This window comes from Castor canadensis, chromosome 16 (genome assembly GCF_047511655.1).
Source record: "Castor canadensis chromosome 16, mCasCan1.hap1v2, whole genome shotgun sequence".
Lineage (NCBI taxonomy): Eukaryota > Metazoa > Chordata > Mammalia > Rodentia > Castoridae > Castor > Castor canadensis.
The window spans coordinates 40,619,422-40,644,558 of NC_133401.1; the positions used below are offsets into that span (position 1 = coordinate 40,619,422).

Consider the following 25,137-nt stretch of genomic DNA (forward strand, 5'->3'; position numbering starts at 1 on the left):
TATGACCAAAAAACCCCACTATGTTAAAAAAGTGCCTGATCTTTGCCCAGTTCCAACCTTCAAGACAAGTTCAGGAACCACAAGCTGTTGGATGCTGCTCTGTTTGTGCATAAAACAGACAGGAAACCAAATTCATTCCCTCACCCCATCCACCCCACACCCCACCATGACCTGCTTCCTCCCCATGAAGCTGCTTTGAGGCATCCCCAACAGGCCAACAGGTTAGTACAGAGTATGTCAGATAGTCCATCTGTCTGTTTCCTCTGACCTCAAATCACCCAGGCCACCAACCCAGGCTCTCTGAGTCACTGGCCAGCTGGTAGGCACTCAGGATGCTGTATCTGACCAACTGGGTAGGAGGAAGGAGGCATGCCCACAACCCTGTGCAGGGGCCAAACAATGGCCCCTTCCTTGGTCCACTCCTGACACACAGTGGACCCAGCCTAGGGTCACCCTTGCCTTCCTCCCTTGTCTTCTCTGTGGGCAGGGAACTCAGAGGGTAGCCAGCACACAGCCTGGGGGTCGCTCTTGTGCTTGGAACCAGAGGGGAATGCCCCCCTGATTTTAATGTGAAATAGGAAATAAGTTTATATATATATGAAAGTCCTGATATAAAACTGGCTGGTTCATTTGGAATGGAGAAAGTGAAAACAGGTTGAAGGTAGAAGTTCCTGCTGAGAAAAGGCTTGTCTAGTGGAAACGTGGACTCATAGTTAATAATTAAAATGATATCTGGTTTGAGATCCTCTGTTTTTGTTCAGAATGCTAATAAGGCATTCCTGGTGAGTCTGTTGGCTTGCTTGCTCTTCCTCCCTCCCTCCCCTCCTTTCTTTTGATTCTCGGGGCTAGAGAACACAAGTCACTAAATCTAGTTGGTATTTCTTATGCTAGTATGGTGCAACTTGGAATCCTTTTCAAATAGGGGAAATGGTTCTGTATTTATTCCCTATTGCTATCAGAACAAATCACATTAATTTAGCACCTTAAAACAACATGCATTTATTCTGTGGAGCTCTGGAGGTCAGCAGTGGACATTTCCTCTCAGAGGCCCAAGAACAGTCTCCCTCCTTGCCTTTCCAGCTTCTGGAGGCTGCCTGCATTGCTCAGCTTACAGGTCTGGTGTCACTCCCATCCCCTATCATATCCTCCCCACCCCCAACGGCTGTTTTTCTGGCTCTTGTAATTAAACTGGGGACACCAGCTTGAGCTGGTTTCCCAAGCTCCAAATCTTAGTCACAGCAGCAAAGTTCTTTTTGATGTGCAAAGTAGCATTTCTTAGGTTCTAGGGATAAGGTGTGTGTGTCTTTGGAAGCCATTATTGTGCCCACCAACAAGGACTTCAACAGGACTTTCAATGTCTGAGCTTTGCTGGTTTTCTCTGTAAAGGTCAGCTGTTGGAGTCAGGCTGCCCTGCTTCCTTTTGCTGAGTAGGCAAGTGGTGGCCATGGGTGACATCTCGGAATCTTTCTTTCCTTGTCTGTAAAATGCACGCAGTGCAGGCAAAGCACTCAGGCATGACAACCAAGGTAGGCTGTTCTAGGCTGGACTGCAGTAATGAGCTTGTGCCCTCAGGCAAGTATCTGACTCAGTTCCTTGTACGTAAACAAAACTCCCGTGAATGTCAAGTTCCTGGCCCGTGTCTGTTCTTTTTCTTGGCCCATTAAAAAGACACTTTTGTGAGGCCCCTTCCTGCTGACCCTGCTGTCATCACTATAAAGTTATTATATGCAAAACTTTATGGTGTAGGGGACAAGTTTTTATTTAAAGGGAAAAGAGAGACCACCAAAGATAGCAGTTCTGGGCTGGCAGAGTGGCTCAAGTTGTAGAGTACATGCTTAGTAAGTGTGAAGCCCTGAGTTCAAACCCCAGTACTGCCAAAAAAAATATATATATATATATATAAATATTATATTAAAAAATATATACTATATTTTATATTATATTAAAAAATATATATATATATATCAGACATTAACTGATTTCATCCTTTAAAAACAATTAGCTTAAGACTGCTTCCAGCTAGGGTTTACCCTGGCTGTGTTCTGCCACCAGCAACAGTCATGCCATCTGGGCAAGTCAGTTCCCTCCCCTGGGCCAACGTTTTCGTATGTACATCCTGAGCACATCCGATGGATTATTCTTAAGTTCTGTCTAGCTCCTAAACTGTGATACCATTTTCATTGTATTAAGTAGCTCTATACTAAAATGAGGTCATGGCTCACCCTAAGTGTCACTTTATAACTTAATGCTTTACAGATAGTTTGTTACTAAGAACCAGAGATTTGTGAAAACTGCCTTTTAATTTTTGTCTTATCATTTATGAGAAGCATAAAGGAGGAATGGTAACAGTAGAAGTACAGTGAAAAAGGAAGAAGGATTACTCGGTGCTCAGTTTCTGAGAACAACAAGTGTCTGATATCCCCTGGGGAGCAGTTTGCTCAGGCCTGAGGAGGCCCAAGGGGAACAGAGAAGGTGATGACTCAGTACAAGGAGCATCCATAGCCCTGTGCCCATCAAGGTGGAAGTCCAGCCTTGAGCACCTGCAGGATCAACAGGCACAGCCCCATGCATGACTGCTGGATCAGAATGTCTAGACAGCGGGAGGGGTTTGTCTTTCTCAAACCTCTCCAGGGGACTCTTGATGTGTTCTTGGGTTCAGAACCATCAGTCTGCACCAGTGGCTTTGCAGAAGCAAATAGTTCCCCCAGGAGAGGGCAACCTGCCCTACTTCCTCCCATAGGCTCCTGGAATTTTTAGGACCTGAAATGACAACTGTCCTTGCAGGGTCCCCCTCCTCCAGACTGGCCCCATGGAGCTAAATCCCTGCCTCTTCACTACCCCAAAATGAGAGTAACCAGCTACCAAGCTCACTTGAGATAAGCAAGCTTGTCACTCCTGTCTCCCAGGATGCCACACTCCTGACTTGCCACCTCCCCAAGCTCTTCTGCTAACACATTTCATATTCTCTGACCTCTCTTCTGTCTACAGCCTACTTCCCCAGTGACCTCATCTCATCCTGTGACCTGCTACAATCTCTGCCTGCAGTCTCCACTTCTCTGCTGTCCACACTGGATGTTTTTAAAATGCAGTCATAGCATGCATGACTCTTCTTAATCCATCCTGATTTTTTTATTGCCTTCTGATATAATTTACTTATTTCTTACATTTTCTCTTTATTGCTCTTTCTCTCTTTTGCCTAGCCATCCCAGCATCACCTCAGCTGGGGTGGGAATCACTCTCCTCTTTGCTCTCTGATACAGATGAAGGATTTGCCAGGTAGTAAGTGCTTCCTAAATGAATGCTAAAGACAGCAGCATTTTGTAGAACTTTCAGAAAAAGAAAAGCTAAAAGTCCTCCTGCAAAGCATTCTTTGGTTAAACTGTAACTTCTTCTGTACTAACTATGGCCTCTAAAAGGAAGGAACTCTAACTTTGATCCATTCAGAAGTGGGAAGTTATGCCACATTATCTTATTTAGCCTTTTTTGTTTTCCCTGGGATTACAGGTATGTGCCACCATGCCTGGATTAAAAACAAAAACAAAAAAAAGTGGGTTTTTTTTTTTTTTTTGCAGTGCTGGGCATTGAAACATTTTGTATTTATTTGATAACACTCAAGGATGAAACAAATTTTGAATGATACCCATGAATTCAAAATGTGACCCACAGGGATCAATGTGTATAAGGTGTTTGTTACAGGTCCACATTGAGGTTAAGTTATTGAAAATAAGCATCAAAAACTTTTACAACAGTTTGATAGAGTCATTTTATATCTGCTAAAGCTAATAATAAAATATTGGGAGCCATGCTTAGTGGTGCATGCCTGTAATCCCAGCTTCTTAGGCAGTGAGGACAGGAAGATTGTGAGTTCCAGGCTAACCTGGGCAAAGTTGGTGAGACCCTGTCTCAAAAACAAAATAAAAACAAAAGAGCTGGGTAAGTAACTCAAATGATAGAGCCAAGCAGAGGCCCTGGATTCAGTCCATTACCACCAAAAAGTGTGTATGTGTGGCGGAGGGGGTGGGGGGAGGTCTTCTAATTGTGTACCTTTTTCCATTTATCTCAAAATTCTTTTTATTATATGTTTACAAAAATATTAGTGTTGGGAATTAGAAAAACCAAGCAGATCATTCACCACACATAGTGGGAGAGGGAGTAGTCAAATGGACATCAGGGTTGACTTGCAAAGTTGAAGAAAAACACAGGCAATTGGACCTTCTATACTTCACAAATCATTGCCTTGATCGTCAGGTGTCCCTCTCTTGTAATGACGATGAGCTTTCTTCTTCTTCATTGTTGTGCTGGGGTTATGTTGCAGCGTTTACAAAAGTTCTTACAATATACCAGGGTTGAATTCGCCCCTCCACCATTCTCCTTTATCCCCCTGCCTCCATTCCTGGAATAGGTCTCATTTTTCCATTTTCACACATGTGTACACAGTATTTGCACCATATTCACCCTCTTTCACCCTTTCTCCACATCCTTTCCCCTCCCACTGGTACCAACCCCTCAGACAAAACCTGTTCTGTCTGCCCTTTTGTCCTCTGATTTTGTAAAAGAAGAAAAAAATTACCTTTTTGTTTGTTAAAGATAACTCCACCAGGAGTTTCCTTGTGACATTTCCATGTATATATGTATTATAACCCAAATGGGTTCATCCCTCTGGTTTTTTTTTTTTTTCCCTTTCTACCTTAGTCCTGTTCTTATGGTGATTTCAATTGGTTAAAAATTCTACATTCATTCTTGAATAGAAAGTGCATCAACCACACTCACGTTCTTAACTTCCTTCTTTTACCTCTGGCTCTCATATATATGTGACGTCTCCTTAGTGTGACCCATTTTTCTAAAGGTAGACATTTCGCCATAGTGACACAGCTCTTTAATGCACAGTAGACCTCCTTTACCTGTGAACTGTCATGACCAACTGTGGTCCAAAAATATTAAAAGGAAAATTTCAGTCAGAAACAATACAATATTTTAAGAGAGAGAGAGTTTGCTTTCACATAATTTTTTTTTTTTTTTTTTTTTTTGTGGTTCTGAGGTTTGAACGCAAGGCCTACACCTTGAGCCACTCCACACCCCTTTTTTGTGGTGGGTTATTTCAATATAGGGAACTATTTGCCCAGGCTGGCTTCGAACCTCCATCCTCCTGATCTCTGCCTCTTGAGTAGCTGGGATTATAGGGGTGAACCATATAATTTTATTACAGCATATTGTATGTATGATAGTGTTGACTTTTATTGTTATTATTATTAATCACTTGCTGTGCCTAACTTACAAATTAAACTTTATCGGAAGGATGTATGCATAGGAAAACAGTGTATAGAGTTTTGGTTTCCGGCATCCCCATCAGACAAGGCAGCACTACTGTATATTGTACTTCTTTTAACCCTGGACAGGACATGCAGTTTTGATTGGTTCTAATTTGAAATCATGCATGTCTCTTGCAACCCAATCAGCTGAAGACCAGCAGGAACATAAAATCTAACAGTCACATTTATTGGCTCACTGCAGTGATGGAGCTCACATACCAGGGAAGCCTGTGGGGTCTCACTAAGGAGAAGAGAGATCTGTTATTGCATTTTGGAGAATGGTGGAACCCAGATGAAGTTCTAAGGTGTGGTGTATTTTGTTTGTTTGTTTTGCTTTTGTTTTGTTTTTTTCTGGTACCATGGTTTGAACTCAAGACATATACCTAGAGCCACTCCTCCAGTCCTTACTATTTGCCAAGGCTGGCTTCAAACCACAGTCCTCCTGATCTCTGCCTCCTGAGTAGCTAGGATTACAGGCATGAGCCACCAGCTTAGTGCAATGTTTTGATCGGCTCAAAGCAGGGCCAAGTACAGAGGTTTGGATGGGGAAGTGGACCCTTGCTCTTGTTTCCTCTGAGACTACAAAGCTAAGACAGACTTGAAATCCTGTGTCCCAAAAATTCCCCAATCTGAAGCTCTGCACCTATCAGGAAACCCAGTGTCCCATGTGTCAGGAGGAAGATATTTCATTCTTGTGATTTCAGACAGCAAAGTTTCTGACCAACTGTGATTGTAAAGAACAAGGTTTCTCCATGAGATAAGGAAGCAGTAGTCACCCAGAAAAGGGAATTATTACAACACTGCAGGGTGACCATGGCGGAATGTGGTTTTCCATTAACTTGGTGGCTGGTTTCATCTGTGTTACCCCAAGCCTGTGTTATCAACAGAGGGACTGACCTTTTACTTTCTCCTGTCACAGCATAGCTGTTTCACATAGGCTAGATTCTGCACATCCATGAGCCTAACTGACATGCTGAGTTTTGATCCACTGGTTCATGATATGTATTAATTGGAGGTTTTGATAAAGTTCAAATTGCAAAAGTGCCTAGCATTTGCATCTGATGTCTTAACACACCTAGGGACTTGTAAAGCACTGAAGAAATAACTTACTGAACAAATGACCTGGGAAAAAAAGCTATGATTAGAAGTGGTGTTAGAAATGGAAGAAAAAGAAACAGGTACAAGAAAGCAGTGGTTGAAAACTTCATAGTATTAGAGCCTTTGAACATCAGGCAGAGATTGGTTCAAGAAAATCTCTAGATGTGAGGAAAAGGATATAGATGGGGATTCAGCATTGCATGCAGTGGTGAAAACTGAAGCGTGAGCACTGAAGGTTTCACTGTACACCCCCAAATAGATCTGTAATTCCTCCCCCGAGGGTGTTCATGAAATAATGTAAACATTGACATTAGAATAGAGTATATGTTTTTAATTGTATGGTAATATGTATAGGAAATGTCTGCAAGGAAGTTTTTGAAAGTAGTATCAATGTCTACTTTTTGATGGCTGGAAGTTTTGCTTCCTTATTCTTTATTTTCTATAATTAGCTTATGTTCCCAGTACTACAGTAAGCATAGATCACCACACTACAATGTAGTTCTAACGTAAGCATTATGACCCAGAGAAAGAAATTCATTGCTATTGGAAAATAAGTAATGGTTGTGAGCCAGAAAGCAGAAGTTTTAAGAGGGAAATTATATATTAGAGTTCTTCTTTATGGCACTGTCAGAATGTGTTTTTCTCACTATGTCCACAGTATGTTAAAGAACACAAGTTATAATTTATCATGTGATCAGTGGTTTATATGCTGAACTTAGCTGGATGAATCTGAATCTTTTGAACTATATAATTTTTAGCATTGACCACTTTTGGCTTCATTACTTACTTCTGGGAGGAGTAACAAATTTCACAGACCATCTGCAGTAGTGGCTTGACATTGGTTGTTATGCTCAGAAAAAGGGGCTCAAAAGTCAGACCCTGTTACTGTTGGTGTTATGTTAAAACTTTTTATTTTTCCATTTTCTGTAGGATACTTTTAGGTTTCCAACAAGAAAGGAATGATAAAATGCTAGACACTTACAAAGAGAAAGATGGGGGAATTATTGAAATCTGGTTAAGATGTGTTGAGATTTATGGGCAGAGTTCACCTTGGTTCAGTTGCTCATTTTGCCATTATAGCAAACTTCTAAGTAGGAAGAGCACACAGATCTAAACTTGAAGGCTGAGTGTGACTGCAGTTTCTGAGTGACAGCATTGCCTTAACTGGACTTCTCTCTTTCCCTCTGCAGTCTGGGACCATGTCTGGGGAAGTTCCACTAAACATCAACATCAAGGAACCCCGGTGGGATCAAAGCACCTTTGTTGGGCGCGCCAATCATTTCTTCACGGTAACGGATCCCAGGAATATTCTGTTAACAAATGAACAACTAGAGAACGCCAGAAAAATCGTACATGATTACAGGTAACATTAATGATTATGGTTTGGGATTTAATGTAGATGCAGATCTTCATGTTGCTTCACTGTTTCAAACCTTTGCTTCACGGTTTTGCAAGGTGTTTTTTGCAATGAAATGCTTTTTACCCAACAAAAAGCCTAGGAAGACCTGTCACACCCCCATTGCTGACCATTAGGCAGATATCCAAGGTTTGTTTTTAACTCAAAAATGAGACAGTTATCCCTTCTACTCAGAGGTAGCTGTCTGTGAGGTCTCCCTTCCCCAGCACCTTGCCTCTTTTCTTTAATACAACCACCCCAGATAATTCTTCTGTCTCTGGACAGAAACAGCATCATCCAGGAAACAGGTTACCAAGAGTTATGGGAGGGTCCTTGCTCCAAGGTAAAGCCCCAGTGAATAAAACTTTCTGGGTAAGCACTCAGATGGGAAGGACGCTGATGGGAGTTCGGGGATCATAGATTCAGGTTGTACTCCATCAGTTGAGAGAGCCACTTGTAAGGCAAGAGAGGATGTTACCTGTGCAGAGAGACAGTTGGCCCTCCCCCAGGACTGGTTTTACAGCTACAGGTTGAACCAACTGCAGATGAAAAATATTTGGAAAAAAATTATCTTACACCTATGTTGAATAGGTGCAGTCTTTTTTCTTGCCATTAACCCTACACACTACAGTATAACAACTGTTGACCTGACATTTACATTGTATTAGATATTATAAATCATTACAGATGAAATAAGGTATATGTGTGGGAGAGAATCTGAGTGTGGTGGTGCACACCTGCAGACCCAGCTGCTTAGGAGGCTGAAGCAAGAGGATCTTTTGAGCCAATGAGTCAAGACCAGCCTGAGCAACATAGTGAGGAAAAAAAGTACATGGGACGATTGTGTGAGTTATATGCAAATGTGATGCATTTTCTAGAAAAGATGGGCAACCTTGGATTCTGATGTCCATGGAGGTACAGGTCCTATAACCAATCCCTTGTGGATACCTAGGGATGACTGGACCCCAAGCAGCAGTGGGCAACTTTTTATGTAAAAGACTAAGCAGGAAATATTTCAGGCTTTGTGGACCACTGTGACCCAGGAGGAAAGAGTGTGGACAATAGTAGCATGCTCGCCTCTTGCTCAGGGGAAAAACCAACCAGCGCAGGGACTTGGATTGTTGGCAAGAGTTGTACCTAAACTTGTCCAGGAGGCATCTATCAGAGGCAGACTTCGGAGAGGTGGTTAGGAAGGGAACTGAGGCCAGTCTCCAACACCGAGAGGGAACACACAGAGCTGCAGATGTAACTCAGTGGTGTGACACTTGCCTATCTTGGGTGAGGCCCTGAGTTCCACCCTAGCACTCTGGCTGAGGGAGGTGAAGAGGAGGAAGGAATGAATATACAAAAAATGGAACATCGTGGAAATTTATGAAAAAATACCAGAAAATGAGGTAAAAGAAGACCTCATATAAACATATTCCAGGAATTCAGGAAAATAAGGTTCTTTGTGAATCTGGATGAAAACCTATAAGAAAAGGAGAGAAGTTGAGACACAAAGATTGGTGTGAGTTGAAAAGAAGACACGAGGAAGATAGCAAGAACCTAAAAATGTCAGAGGAAAGTTAGAATCCTCTCAGGAGACAGTGGTAGAGAGGTAGAAATGACGCCATGAGAAAGTAGACTTTGAAACTAGCAGGACAAGAACGAGTCTGCCAAGGTTGATGAGCAGTGACCAACAGAGCTTTCCCTGCAAAAGACCAGAGGGCAAATTTTTTAGGCATTGCAGCAGCATTTGTTGCATGTTCTTGTTGGTTTGTTTTTTCAACTCTCTAAAAATGTGAATCCCTGACAGAGGTGAAAAAAGCAGAGGTAGTAAAAGGTTATACGCCAGGACTGGAGAATGGAGATTAAGCTTATAGTCATCCAATGCTTCCCAAGGAAGCATGAGAAAAATGCAAGTGAAGCACTATGACATGCATGACACAAAAGGGGCATTCCTCAGATAAGGAAACACGTGCTAGTTAAAGAGACCCTTGCTGTTTGAGACAATTTCTTTTCATCTTTTATGTTGCCTTATAAACAAACTTTTTAAACTTCCATAAGGAACTGTGAATAGTATAAAAAAGAAGTTCTTAAGAAAGATAACCTGACCAAAAGGTCTGTCTTTCATCTCTGCACTGAGTGCAGAAAAACAGTGAAGCAATGTGGAAAGGTTTTCAACAGAGTTGCAACCAGGGATTTTTGTAACATTGTCTTTATTTGCAAAGGCAACAAAAATAGTCAAGAGTTTCAAGTTCCCACTCCTTGTAAACCCTTCTTGAGTGGACAAGAGATGAAGCAAAGGAAAAAGAGGCAGAAGTTGTTGTATGGGAATTTGACAAACACAATCCACAGAAATGGATGAAAAAAAAAAATGATACTGATTAAAGACACAGTGAGCATCAAATGAAAAACATTCAGGAGCCAGTAAATACTACATCAAAATAGACCAAGAAAGGGCTGCTAGGAATACAGAGAGAAATTAATTAAAGCACAGTAACAATAGGAAATTCTAACATATTGCTCTTTTTTTTGGTGGGACTGGGGTTTGAACTCAGGGTCTCATACTTGCTAGGCAGATGCTCTACCACTTGAGCCATTCCACTAGCCCTTTTTTGTGTTGGGATTTCTTGAGATAGGTCTTGTGAACTTTTTGCCCATGTTGGCCTTGAACTGTGATCTTCCTGATCTTAGCCTCCCACACAGCTGGAATTACAGGCAGGAGCCTGGCTCACTCATACTCTTTGTTGGATCATATTAGAAATTTTAAGTTCTCTATTTTAACTCTTTGTTCAAAATGAAAAACCATCCACAGCACCACACACACACACACACACACACACACACACACACACTCACACAAAAGTAGAATTACAATGAGAAAACAGGAACCTTATGAACTGTGCCAAAATTGTGTTTCTGTGGGAAATTGATATCTTTCCATATCTGTGGTTCAGTAAGGAAGACTGACAGTGAGTGAACTGAGCATTAAGAAATCAGAGGACAGCTGGACTGGGGAAGCACTTCCTGGGTGCCAGGAACTGCTTGAAGGTCTCCATATTTATCAGTTCAACCCTCACAATAGTTGTTAAAGGTAGGGACATTGTCACCCCATTTTAATTAATTAATTAATTTTTTGTGGTACTGGAATTTGAACTCGGGGCCTACAACTTGAGCCACTCTACCAGCCCTTGTTTGTGAAGGGTTTTTTTGAGACGGGGTCTCTTGAACTCTTTGCCAGGACTGGCTTCCAACCACAATCCTCCTGATCTCTGCCTCCTGAGTAGCAAAGATTATAGGTGTGAGCCACTAGCACCCAGCTGTCACTCCATTTTTTTAGGGAGAACAAGGAAGGCATAAAAGGTGACCTTGTTCAGAGTCGTACTGCTGGTGAGCTTTGGATCCGGGCCTAGAAACCAGGTCTGACTGCAGAGTGTACAAAGTTCATCACCACGTAGACAGGTTTTCCAGGAAAATGGGCAAGGCTTCATTTTTAGAATTCAGAAATTAATTAATAGGATTAAAAATAAAATGGAAGAACTGGTTCTTTGATGGACCCAGTATGTAATAAGTCTCTGTCAAGTCTAATAAAGATTTAAATATAACTCAAAGTGCACCCAAAGCGGAATAGGAAAGTTAACCAGGAACGAAATAATAATATGAAAATAAACCTACTATATACCTTTTTTTTGGCTAAACTTCCTAAAAAAACCTCATAAAGTAAATAACTTTCAGCCCATTTATAAATTCTGAAATTGCCTCGATCCAAAAGAAGACAGAAAGAGAAGAAAAAGGAGTGAGGGAAAAGTGAGACAAGCAGAAGACGTAGAGCAAGATGGTAAAACAAACACACGAAAATCTGCTCCATAACATCTCCAAGGCTAGATGACTTTACAGGCACAAGAAAACAATTTTTTTTTAGGAAGAAATACCAATTCAGCCACAAGCTCCTCCAAAAATAGAAGGGGAAACACTTCCTTGTTCATTTTATAAGGCCACAAATAAGCCCCCTCCAGCAAAATCAGACAAAGGATTACAAGAAAATACTATGGAATGATATCCTTATCAATTTAGACAGGAAAGTCCTAAGAACAGGTGACGAGCTGATGCTGGCCTGTTGTAGGAAGCGCTTGGAGTGGTGCTCACGTAAACAGAACTCACAGGGAGTGGCTGGCAAGAACGTGAAACCGACTTAGCATCTGTAAGTCACTGTGTTTGCAGATGACAAAGCAAAAAGCCATGGAAGCAGGCAAAATCCAGTATCTTTCACAATAAAACTCAAAAACTAGAGCTGGAAAGGGAAAGTCTGTCTACAGAAAACCTACAGCTAACATCCAGCCTACTGACAAGCTGGTTGTGGTGACACATGCCAATAATCAGTGAGGTGAAGAGGATGAGGCAGGAGAATCATGAGTTCAAGGCCAGACTGTGCTAAAAAAAAAAAAAAAAAGCTACTGACAAGACATTGAGCATTCCTCCCCCCCCCCACACACACACAAAGCTTGGGAACAAGGCAAGGATTTCAATTCTTAATAGAAAAATTTTTTAAAAAAGATAAGGAAGGAATAAAGCTATCTTCATTCACAGAAAGCATGCTCATCTTCTAGAAAGAACCTACAAAATAAAGCAAATAGAACAAGTGAGTTTTGCAAGGTCACAAGATAGGAGATCAGTTCACAATTTTCTTTCTGTCTAGTAGGAATTAACAGCTATAAATCGGAAATTTAAAAAGGATACCATTTTCAGCAGTAACAAAGTAGTAAGTACTTGGAGGTTACTTTAACCAAATAATGTAAAATGCCTACACCAAAATTGATACACACAGAAATTCCAGAGAGGAATTGGTGTTGGGACATGTGTCAAATGTAGATATAAAACTGTAACCATACATCAGAAAAAACAGTGTAGCTAAGATGTCATTTCTTCCCAAACTGATGTGTAGATTCAATGTAGTTATTTAAAAACACCCAGCAGGCTTTTCATAGAAATTCATAAGCTAATTTTAATTTTTACATGGAAATCCAGGGGGTCTAGATTATTGGAAACAGTTTTGAGAAAGATAAATTTGAGGAACTTACACTACCTGATTTTAAGACAGACTGTGAAGCACTGATAGTCAAGACAGTTGAGCACTGGCGCAAGGATGGCATGTAGATTGTATTACTAGACAGTCTTTTGTTACTATATTAAAAACACCTGAGATAATCGACTTCTAAAGACAAAAGTTTTATTTTGGCTCATGGTTTTGGAGGGTCCAGTCCACGATCAGTTGGTCCCATTGCTTTGGTCTTGTGGAGAGGCAAAAAATCATGGCAGGAGTGCATGGTGGAGTTAAAAAAACAAAAAAAAAAACACTTGTGGGGGACTGGCTGACAGAGTGGCTCAAGTGAGGTCCTGAGTTCAAACCCCAGTACCACCAAAAAAGAAAGAAAGAAAAGCACTCACCTCATGGACAGGAAGCAAAAGGAAAGAAAAAGAACAAGGAAAGGGCCAGTCCCACAATCCCCTTTGAGGACACTCCCTCAAGGACCTAATGACATCCTCGTATGCCCTCACCTTTTAAAGGCTCCACTTCCTCTCAACAGTACCACCTGAGGACTCAGGGAGACGTTCAGCATCCAAACTATAGCATAGATCAATGGAACAAGAGGAGAGAATCCTGAAATAAGCCCAAGTATATATAGCTGATTTTATACAAAGATGCCAAGATAATTAAATGAGGAAAAGATACTCTGTTCCTTTAATGGTTCTGGAAACATTGGGTAGTCATGAAAAAGTGAGTGTTGCTCTTTAACTCATACCATAAACCAAATTTTGCTCAAAATGAGTGATGGGCCAAAACATACAAGCAAACACTAGGAAACTTCTAGAAGAAAATAAGCAAACATTTTGTGACTTTGGGACAGGCAAAAATTTCTTAGATAGGACACAAGCAGGAAGCAATAAAAGGAACATTGAACTTCCTCAAAAGGAACAAGTCTTCTCTCTGCCGAAGATACCAGAAAATGAAAGTGGAAGAAAATATTTGTAAAACTTGCCTCTCTTTAAAGGCTTGTATCCAGAAGGTACAAAAAAAATACTTTAAATTCAATAAGACAACCCAATTTTTATTATTTTTTATTTATTTTTTGTGGTGCTGGAGTTTGAACTCAGGCCCTACACCTTGAGCCACTCCCAGCCCTTTTTTGTGGTGGGTTTTTTCAAGAGAGGGCCTCCCAAACCATTTGCCTGAGCCAGCTTCAAACTGACATCCTCCTGATCTCTACCTTCTGAGTAGCTGGGCACCAACCAGCACCCAACCACAACATGATTTTTAAAAATTTGAGTAGACTGACAACTTTTCACCAAGAAATGATGGGATTAACAAGGAAACATGTGAAAAGATTTTCAATATTATTATTTGCAACAGAAAATGAAACCATAAGGAAATAGCACTTCCCCTCTGCTGGAATGGCCAAAGGGAGAATTGCTAAGTAACTGTACTAAGGAATATTACTCAGCCATTAACTAGGAATACAAACAACAGCAAGGATGCCTCTGAAGAGCTTTATGCAAAGTTAAGCAAGCCAGATGCAGCGCATTCCTTCCTGCATGCTTCCATTTTTGCCAAATTCTCAGAGGTGGTACTGTGTTGCCAGAGAGCACGGAGGTGGTTGCTGGAAGTGAGGGAGTGAGTGACTTCAGAGGTGCAGCTGGAGACTGATGGAAAGATGAAGATCCAGTGTGCCCTGTTTCTGGAGGGGGCATGGCACAGGGTACATTTCCCAACACTCATCAAGTCGTATACTTGCATTTGTTAGACCTTAAGAAAGCTGACTTAATTAAAATAAAACAGTTATGAGAGCACAGAAGAAAATGAGACTGTCCCCAGTTTGGTGGCATCCCTGATACTGTAAGTGAAAAATAAAGACACACCAATACAAAATAATTAAGGCAAAAGTCCAAAGTAAAATATTATCACATCAAATCCAGCCTTGTGCTAAAATATGAAATGTAGAAGGATTTGTTCCAAGGATGAAAAGGTGATTTGATTTTATTAATGCAACTTACCATGTCAGTATGCCAAAGCAAAAAGCCACATCTTGATGGGTGCCCAGAAGAAGGTGAAATAGTACATGCATTTCGCATAAATTAATTTCCTAAGAGCAATGTGGAGTGCTTCTTTAAAATGATAAAGAATACAGACCCCACAGCAGCCACCGCTGCCCTAAATACTGAGCCACTAGAACAGAACTTCCTAAACAGACTGCAGACCTGGAAGGGAGGAGGAGGAGGAGGGGGAGGAGGAGAGAGAACAAAAGAAGGTGCTTTCTGTAGTCAGATTTGGGAAGTTCATACACTCTTGTGGATGTCACATTCCATTTACTTTGTAAAGTTTCCAAGACGTTCAAGGAGTAAAGAAATCTATTTAATCCATTCTCCCAAACTTGAACTTGGGCCCAGTCTTTTTTCCCATAACGTCTATTAATACCCAAGAGAACCCACCCTGGAAAGACTGCACTTTGAGTCACCCTCAATGTGGCTGAGGAGTGAGTGTGGGCCCTTTTATCTTTAAATCAAAGGTAGAGATATCAAAAACGGGACAATTTTTCTTTTGCAATTAATAATACTCTAATCAACTAGAAAGTCAATAAAACAAATAAAATAATATGCACAGACTGCTTTTAATATTCACAAAAATAGTGCTTTCTTGTATATCAGCCATAGTCAATCAGACAGTATTTTTATTTGCATTCATGAGAACAACTTTAAATGCAAGATACCTGGGAACAAGCTGGCTGAGGGGGTGTGGAAAGTCTGAGCCACTGGAGAGAAATGGGTGGGGTTGGCTAAAAAGGCCAGTGCCATTGCGACCATCTATAAAATGTATAAAATAATTTTACAATTTTTTTGGACAAATAAAATGGATGAGTGTACCTAATGAATTTTTAAAAAAGAAGAATAACTGAGGGAGTGACAATTGCTCTACTAAAAATTAAAATGGACTGTCATTCAAATGGGGTATTGACACCATAAGAGGAGGACCAAGGTAGAAAGGAGAAAAATAGAGGCATGAACCAATTTGGGTTATAATACATATAGACATGGAAATGTCTTAATGAAACTCCCTGTATATCTAGCTAACTTAAACAAAAATGCTTTTTTTCATAATCGGAGACTAGGGAGGTAAACAGGAATGTCCTGTCTGGGGGTTGGTACCAGTGGGAGGAGGAGATAGAAGGAAAGGGTGAAGGAAGTGAATATGGTGGAATATTATGTACTCATGTATGAAAATGGAACAGTGAGACATGTTGAAACTATTTCAGGAATGGGGGGAGAAGGGGATAAAGGAGAGTGATGGAGGGTGTGGATTCAACCATGATATATTGTAAGAATTTTTGTAAATGTCGCAGTGTACCCCTAATCCAACTATATAATGATAAGACAAAATACATAACAATAAAAAAGGCTCAAAAGAAGCCATTACACATGATAAATGCCAATTTTCACATAAAAATACTTTAAAAAATGGAAGTCTTGCCATCAGGACACGCAGATGAGCAGGAACACAACAGAAGGTTCATAAAATCTCAATTGATAGAGATCAGCCAACTGGGAAATAAAATTAAAGCAAAGTTTCACTTTTTTGTATCTTAAGATAAATTCCAAATAAATTAAAACCTTAAATGATAAAAAGAAAATTACTGTTACGAGAATGCCAGAGGTCCAGGTGAACACTTGTCCAACTTCAAGGTGGCCAGCCTTTGTAGGGAGAAGTTTGTTTGTTCCTACCTGGACAGTACAGACAACAGACAGTACAACTCACAGAATTAACATTTGGGTTAATTACCAAGTGCATAAAGCACACAGCGAGTTACATAAATAACAGCGAATCTGATGTGATTAAGACAAAGATGTGCACAATAGAGAAAAAGGATAAAAGACACCCACAGATTTCATATTGTACATACCTGGTACTAATTTCTTCCCAAATAATGTCAACTGTGGGGAAAGCTTTAACCATGAATATTTATTTCCTTCTGTATCCCTTAGAAATGGAAAAAAACTGGAAGCAATTAAAATGCCTAACTCATGGAGATTGGTTTATTACCTTAAAATCATACAGTGGAAGCCGGGCGCCAGCAGCTCACACCTGTAATCCTAGCTACTCAGGAGGATTGTGGTTCAAAACCAAGCTGAGCAAATAGTTCCATGAGACCTGATCTTAAAAAAAACTCATCACAAAGAAGGGCTGGTAGAGTGGCTCAAGGTATTGGCCCCGAGTTCAAGCCCCAGTACCACAAAAAAAAGTAAAATAAAAAAACCATATAGTGGAATAGGATGCCACATTTAAAAGGACAATGTGTTTGTTTCCTAGAACTGGGTGGCTTAAAACAATAAAAATTTGTTCTCTCCCAAGTTCGGGAGGCTGGAGGTCTAAAATCAAGGTGTCAGCAGGGCTGTGCTTGCTCTGACACTCTGGGGAGAAATCCTTTCTTTCTCTTCCTGGGTTCTGGTGGCTGTAGGAATTCTTCAGCATCCCTTGGCTTGTAGGTGCATCACAGCACCTGCCTCTGTCAGGAACATCACAGCATACATGTGTGTTTGCACATGGCCATCTTGTAAGGACACTGATCGTTTGACTTAGTGACTATTCTCTCCTGTGTGACTTCTCCTTAACTAATTGCGTTTACAAAGAACCCCTTTCCAAATAAGGTCATGTCCTGTTGTTTTGTGGGGGGACCACTATTCAACCCAATTGAGATGATTTACAAGAATACATGAAGATGCAGAGAAATGTTTACCAAATATTATTGAACATAGCAGTTACTGAGCAGCAGGTCTGATGTGACCCTTTAAATAAAAACATCTTATATAAAAACGGCCCTACTAGCAAGAATGAAACGTGTTCCCCAAAACATTACCAGTGGAGAAGACTGACAGAGGCTGGAGGGGTTTTAATTTCTCTCACAGATTTCCATATTTTCTGAATTTCTGGCAATGACATGTGTTTCTTTGATAAGGACAAGAAATAATAAATGAAGAAACAATAAATGATGTACCTAACACTAATTTTTTATCACTAAACAGTTCCTCATCCAAGGTTCCAAACTATAGGCTCAAAAATGATTTAATTTTTCTGATTTCCCCATAGCTTTTGCCTAATGGTTAAAACATTCCAGTTTGCAAAGTTCAAACTACAGATGAATACTTTTTATTTCTCAAATTACATCTAATTTGAGATGAATACCGCTGAAATGCTCATTTTAAGTGCTTTTTTTTTGTCCCTTATACTGACCGGGGCTGGGGTGTGATTCAGAAGTAGAGCCTGCACTCAACGTGCAAGGCTCTCGGTTCCATCTGAAAGACCAAAAATCAATAAATAAATACAAAAGCCCTATTGTTAGGAAGTAAGTGTAACCTTTTGAAGACCCTGTGGCTGGTTGTTTGGGGGCCCCAGTGAGACGTTGGAAATGAACGGTTGCTGTGTTGTTTTCGTAGACAAGGAGTTATTCCTCCAGGTCTCACAGAGAATGAGTTGTGGAGAGCCAAGTACGTCTACGATTCGGCTTTTCATCCCGACACTGGCGAAAAGATGATTTTGATCGGAAGAATGTCAGCTCAGGTCCCGATGAACATGACCATCACCGGCTGTATGATGACGTTTTATAGGTGAGCTACAGATACACAGTAGCAGTTACCTCATATGAAATTCTAGAAACTCAGATTATCTTTTTTGCTCGTAAATTATTTTATGGAAGTAAATGTCTTTTTCTAAGTCTGTGAGGTGATGGGTATGTTTATGAGCACGGTTTAATTATTCCATGATATGTTAAAACATCATACTATGTGGTGTGTTTTATATCTGTAATCCCAGCTACTCAGGAAGCAGAGGAAGGGAATCACAAGCCAGGGGAAAGGGAGCAAGACCCTATCTCAAAAACAAAACCCATGTTATATGAAATAAACCAGGCTGAAATGGCAAGGATTGCATGTTCTCTCTCATATGCAGAATCTAGACCTAAAAAAAAACCAAAAAAAGATGAATGACATGAATACAAAACAGGGAGACTGTTTGGGGGTGGAATTAATGGGGGAAGGGGGTAAATATGATTGAAGTACTTCATTTGCATGAATAAAAATAGAATAATGAAACCCATTAAAATTGTTCAATAAAGGAGGAAAGGGCCAAGGAAGAGCAATAGAGGGGGTGAGTTTGATCAAAGTACATTATATGCATGATGCAAATGTCACAATGAAACTCCTTTGTACAATTAATACATGCTAATAAAAATAGAGGGAAAAAGTCGGAAAAAGAAAATACAAAGCAAAAAAGACTGGGGATGTGACTCAAGTGGTAGAGCACTTGCCTAGCATGCACGAGGTCCAAAATTCATGCTATACCCCGTAAATATATTTAATAAAAAATAAAACAATTAAAAATAAAATATGGTGTTGCTTTTAGTCCACTCTGTATAAACGTCGCTGCTCCATTAAGCAGCAGGCTAGTGTGATGTCTTTAAATAAACATTTAATTTTATTTAATGGTATCTTTTTAGCCAGGCATCCGTGGCTCACACTTGTCATCCTAGCTACTTGGGAGGCTGAGATAAGGAGGATCATGGCTCAAGGCCAGCCCTGGCAAATATTTCTTGAGACCTCATCTCCAAAATAACCAGAGCAAAATGGAAAGGAGGTGTGGTTCAAATAATAGAGTACCTGCTTTGCAAGTTCTGAGACCTGAGCTCAAACTAGAGACCTATCAAATAAAATTAATTTTTAAAAAGGTGTGTTTTTCCTTTTCCTTCTGCAAAATAGCATCTTCTTTGTTCAAAACATTGAAGTTTTCCCTAAATCTTAGACCCAAAAGAAAATGAGAAAATGGAGAATGTAAGCAAATTCTCCTTAACCTCTCTATAGAAAATAGGTATAAGTGTAGGTGCAGGTATAGACATCAACACACATTAACACAGAATTGCAGAGAGGAGGACCAGGACTGCTTAGCCTTCAAATGGCTAGGAAGAGACCTGCCATTTTAGAGTGTCCACTCTGTGCTAAGTTCTCTATAAATTTCAACTAACTTCATTATACAGTTACCCTCTAAGCTTGCTGACAAGAAAACTGACCGTCGGAAGGGGAAAGTCTGCCTGGCCACACAGGTCCTAGCCAGTGGCCATGTGCGCAGTCTGCCCCGTGTTTTCCCTTCTCCAGTGCCTGTCCCCAGTGGCTGGTATTCATGTTTCTGTTCTGCATGGTGCTTGGTCACTGGTCATGGCAGGTGTGTGATGGGTCTCTGTGTTTTAGGACCACGCCAGCTGTGCTGTTCTGGCAGTGGATCAACCAGTCCTTCAACGCTGTGGTCAATTACACCAACAGAAGCGGAGATGCTCCCCTCACCATGAAGTAAGGCAGAGCTCCTGTGATTTAAATGGTGACAGTCTTTGACTAAAACATCTATCTGTACAAGTCATTTATGTAAGGTGTCTCTTATCCTCCCTCTGTATCAAGGTAGCTGCCGTCACAGACATTACTTGTGCTGTTAGTGGCACTGGTAGGATATAGTATCTCATGCTCCTTGGAGCCCAGGGCCCCTGAAGACCACAGAGCGGGTAGGTCACAGGTGTGGCTTCTGGAAAATGACCAACTGTGCTTCTGTCTAGCCTGCATGAGTCAAAGCCACCAACATCAAAATAGAGAGGTCTATGGAGTGGTCTCTGCAGAAGTCAAGGGGAGACTGTGCTGATGTGACCTTGACACCTGCTATTTTAAAACAGCTCATCTCAGGAGCCCAAAAGAAAACAATGAATTTACAAACAGACAAGCTAAAGTGTTTACTTTAATAAAAATGTTAGCATGGCCTGTATATACTTGGAAGATAATTGCAAATAGCCTTTGACAAAGCTGGGAGTGTGGCTCAAGTGGTAGAGCACCTGCCCTACAAGTGTGGGCCCTGAGTTCAAACCTCAGGACCAGCAAAAAAAAAAAAAAAAGAAATGGCCTTTGAAAATCCATATTCTGCTATCATCAAATGGAATAAAACCTGCCACCAAACAGTGTTTATCACATCAGGAGAGAATTGTTTGTGCTTAATTGTGTTTTAAAGATGAGCCTTTTAGTATTTTTATAAAGTAAGGTAATGCTCAGCCAGGTACTGGTGGCTCACGCCTGTAATCCCAGCTACTCAGGAGGCAGAGATCAGGAGGATCAAGGTCATGAGACTCTATCTCAAAAAAACCCATCACAAAAAAAGGGCTGGTGGAGGGGCTCAAGGTGTAGGCCCTGAGTTCAAACCCCAGTACCACACACACACACACACACAAAGATAACATTCTAAGAATGACAGCATTGCATTTTTGCTTTTTGTACTTACATCAGTATTTTCAGAAGTATTTTTGATTTAAGCAAATATATTCCATACTTTAGCACTTTTCTGCATCTGTAGCTCCCTTTACGTTCATGGCTCCCCTCCTTCCTCCACCACCATGAGAGCTTAGTCTGTATGTCTCCTTGTTCGGGTTGAGGTCCACTTAGAGGGGAAGAATTCTTTCTTGGGACTCTACTCGCTTTCTCTCTCTATTCCTCCATTTATAGAGTGAGAAGGACTCTGCTTTTTGGTTGTGCTCATGTCCTTACCCCCTCCCCCATTTTTCTTCAAATGTTGGAGCCTCCTGACAAAAAGACACTCGCTGTTTACACGTTATCCTCTTCTCTTTTCAGCGAGTTGGGGACAGCTTATGTTTCTGCAACAACAGGTGCTGTGGCCACTGCTCTAGGACTCAACACATTGACCAAGGTACCCAGATTTTTATTTCCATGGCAAAGCTTCCTAATTTCTTCTTCCCTGGGTGGCTCTAGGTTGATTCTTTCTCAAGGGTGGCATTCGTGTGGCTTTCTTGTAATATGCATATTTTAGATATATCTTCCAAGGAGTGTGGGAAGGGCTATCGCCCGTAGCATCAGCCAAGACAGCAGTCAGGATCTGGCTTTGTATATTAAATGCCAAAATACACAGCCTAGCAGGCCACCCAAGACTATGGCAGGCAGGGTGATTCTGAAGTCCAGCCTTGGGACTCTGGGACTCCTAAGTGCACATGCTTTCAATCATGCTAAGCTGACAAAGTGTCCCAGAAATGTGCGTTGTCCTGGTGTAACCAAAGCAGAAGTAGGCAGCAAGCTTTGAAAGTCCTCTTGGCCTGAGTTTCTGTACAGCCAGGACTCCACAGCACTTTGAAGAAGAGATAAGCATTTGTCTTCAGCTGTCCTAAGACAACGCTTTTGGAATCATCTTTTCTACAGCACGTCTCCCCGCTGGTAGGACGTTTTGTTCCCTTTGCTGCTGTGGCTGCTGCTAATTGCATAAATATTCCCTTGATGAGGCAGAGGTAAGATTAGACTACTGTAATAAGTTAATAAGTACAGATCAAATTATATAAGATCCGGGATTTGCTTCAAAATAATCTGGGATTGGGGTGAAGATGAGTCCACTGATGCAATACACTTGATCGTGAATTGCTAATTTTTGAAGCAAGTTGGTAAGTGCACAGGAATTTAGAATAGCCTTTCTACCTCTGTATAATAGAAAAGACACTTCTCAAGCTGACACTGAGTCGTGATGGGTTAGACAAAGTCTGTATAAAGAAAGATTATTCTCTAAGATAGGTTCTTCCCACCCCCACCCCTTCCCCAGAATTTTCTCTTGAGGTAACATTAATCTATATCTTTGAAAGTATTGTTTTTAGAATTGGGACAGAAATTAAAGAAGAAGGAATAAGAAAAGGTATTTTGGGCTGGGCGCTGGTGGTTCACGCCTGTAACCCTAGCTACTCAGAAGGCAGAGATCAGGAGGATCACAGTTTGAAGCCAGTCCGGGCAAATAGTTCTTGAAACCCATCACAAAAAGGGACTGGTGGAGTGACTCAAGTCATAGGCCCTGAGTTCAAGCCCCAGTACTGCAAAAAGAAATGGCCTTTTGGAACAGACAATGAAAACAGAGTAACAACAGGAGTTATACTTGCAGCGTTAGCAGCTACAGTTAGTAACTGTCCACAGGCTCTGGTGACTTTTTCCGTGACAGTACAGTTAGCTCTCTGATGTGTCTATGTATTGTATCTATTTCCGCCATAGAAAAGTTGCTCAAACTTGTACCTGAGCATAGAAATTAACCTTGTCTTTTAGATAGCATATCCACCCTTAGATCAAATTATTATTTAAAAAGTGTACTAGTGTTATTTTACTTCTGCGTCTATCACAGAAGGATTGAACTCCTTTGTGGTATTTAAAAATAGACTTGTCAGTGCCACCGGTGACACACTTGGTGGGCGTCTGGAGGAAGGAGGAGCATGATCTTTTGCAACCTGTAAACGCCTTCGCACATGGCTTGTTCTACAGGGAACTCAAGGTGGGCATTCCTGTCACCGATGAAAACGGGAACCGCTTGGGAGAGTCGGCAAACGCTGCTCAGCAAGCCATCGTGCAGGTTGTCATCTCCAGGATTCTTATGGCCGCGCCAGGCATGGGTTAGTGGAACTAGGCCATCTGTTCACTTATTCTTTTATTCCATCAATAAGTCAAAAGCTATTATGTACTGACTAACAACCACAAAGATAGCACTCTCCTTAGCAAAAATTACCTCCTGGTGGAAGAGCCAGGAAATAACATGGAGTACAGGCAAATACAGTATAAGTTGAGTATCACTTATCCAAAATCCTTGGAACCAAAAGTGTTTCAGATTTAGGATTTTTTTGTTTTTTTGTGGACTATTTGCAAATATATATGAGATCCAAGTCTAAACATGAAATTTATCTGCTTCATATATACCCTCTACACAGGACTTAAAAATAACTTTTTTTTAAATAATTTTATACATGAAAAAAAAGTTTGTGTGTCGTGGTTCTGTATTTTGACTGTGACCTGTCTCGTGAGTCAAGGGTGGCATTTCACTTGGGGCCTCATTTTTGGATTTTCACGTTAGAGGTTCTTAGCCTGTATGTGAAATGTGATGTGGGCTGAGGAGGAAGGGAATGTCAGGGTGCAAGTAGACAGAGCAGCAGGAGGAGGGCTGGGAGGAGATAGCCATAGGCAGAGGCAGAGAGCCGTAGTTCTGGGCAGAGGGAATGGCAGCAGAGGCCAGAGCCTCGGTGGAGGCATTGGGAGGAGGCCTGTGCAGCTGGGGTAGAGAGGGACTTAAGCAGAGTGTGCGGGAGAGGAGGAAGGGGAAGGGAGAAGCCAGAGAGTGGCCTTGGCTGCTTAGGATTCCGGCTCTGGCTTTTAGTCATGAAGGGTTTGACATGGGGTTGGTATCATCCAGCTCTGTTTAAGTGTATGCCACTGGGTGCTTATTGACAGTAGACTGAAGGGGTGTACAAGGTGCTCTGGGAGGCTGTCTCAGCACCCCAGCCCAGAGACCCTGGCTGCTTGCACCAGAGCGATGCATTGGAGGTGATAAGAATTGGAAGAGAGATGCCAGGTTCACGCCTATAATCCTTGCTACTCAGGAGGCAGAGATCAGGAGGATCACAGTTCAAAGCCAGCCCAGGCAAATAGTTCTAGAGACCCTATTTCTAAAAAAAAACCCATCACTGAAAATGGGTGGGGGGAGGCTGGTGGCGTGGCTCAAGTGGTAGAGCACTTGAGGCCTTGAGTTCAAATCCCAGTACCACCAACAAAAAAAAAAAAAGAATTGAAAGAGAAGAAATTTGCTCTTTATAAATGTTGCTTTGAAAAGTCCAAAGTCCATGGAGAGAAATAATTTCTGGTGAAGATTTACTGCTATCCACTGCAAACCCTTGGAACATGGAGCAAGTAGAGGTGTGTAGAACAGCTCTCAGTGAATGCCATGGGTGCAGACGAGTCCATTTTCTCCCTAGGGCTTGGGGTCAGCACAACAAGAACCTGAAAACTTGCAATGTGAGGAGATCCTTTGAGACCCTCTTGTCCACCCAAAGGCTGCTGAAAGCTAATGTCAGAACAAGGACTCAGACAAGGTCCTCAGACACTCAGAAACCAGACAGCCTGGCAGTTACAGTATTCTTTGCAGGAAAAGCCCAGAAATTAGTATGTGTAATTTCATCACCAAAGTCACATACAGGTGGCACTTGGCTATTAACAGGCAGCTCTCAAGTGAAGACCCCTAATCAACTGCTGTCACTTTTGCCCACGTGTATTTTTGGCTGGTTTTTAAATTCCTTTTGTCACTATGAATACTCCCTAGCAGGCAAGTAGGAGTTGACAGCAAAAGTTTTTATAAAAGTGACTTTGAGGAGCATTCTACAGCAGTCCCTCTGTGCCCACAGATTCAATTACTCACAGATCAAAAATATCGCATCTGAACTAACACATAAGACTGCCTTCCTTTATCATTATCCCTGATAC

At 41.3% G+C, this 25,137-nt stretch overlaps 1 protein-coding gene across 5 annotated transcripts in view; it reads left to right on the top strand.

Moving 5' to 3' along the window:
* Nucleotides 1–25,137, top strand: part of Sfxn1 (sideroflexin 1) — a 66,867-nt gene that overhangs the window by 24,401 nt on the left and 17,329 nt on the right. For 3 of the 5 annotated variants that reach the window (XM_074058662.1, XM_020171079.2, XM_074058664.1), the window contains 6 exons: nt 7,598–7,770; nt 18,268–18,438; nt 20,071–20,169; nt 21,484–21,559; nt 22,063–22,148; nt 23,155–23,282. In XM_074058662.1, the coding sequence (XP_073914763.1) occupies nt 7,607–7,770; nt 18,268–18,438; nt 20,071–20,169; nt 21,484–21,559; nt 22,063–22,148; nt 23,155–23,282 (724 nt within the window). In that variant the 5' untranslated portion in view covers nt 7,598–7,606. Of the gene's footprint in view, nt 1–5,511; nt 5,615–7,597; nt 7,771–18,267; nt 18,439–20,070; nt 20,170–21,483; nt 21,560–22,062; nt 22,149–23,154; nt 23,283–25,137 lie in introns of all 5 variants that reach the window. The other 2 variants (XM_074058661.1, XM_074058663.1) reach the window with 1 other exon arrangement.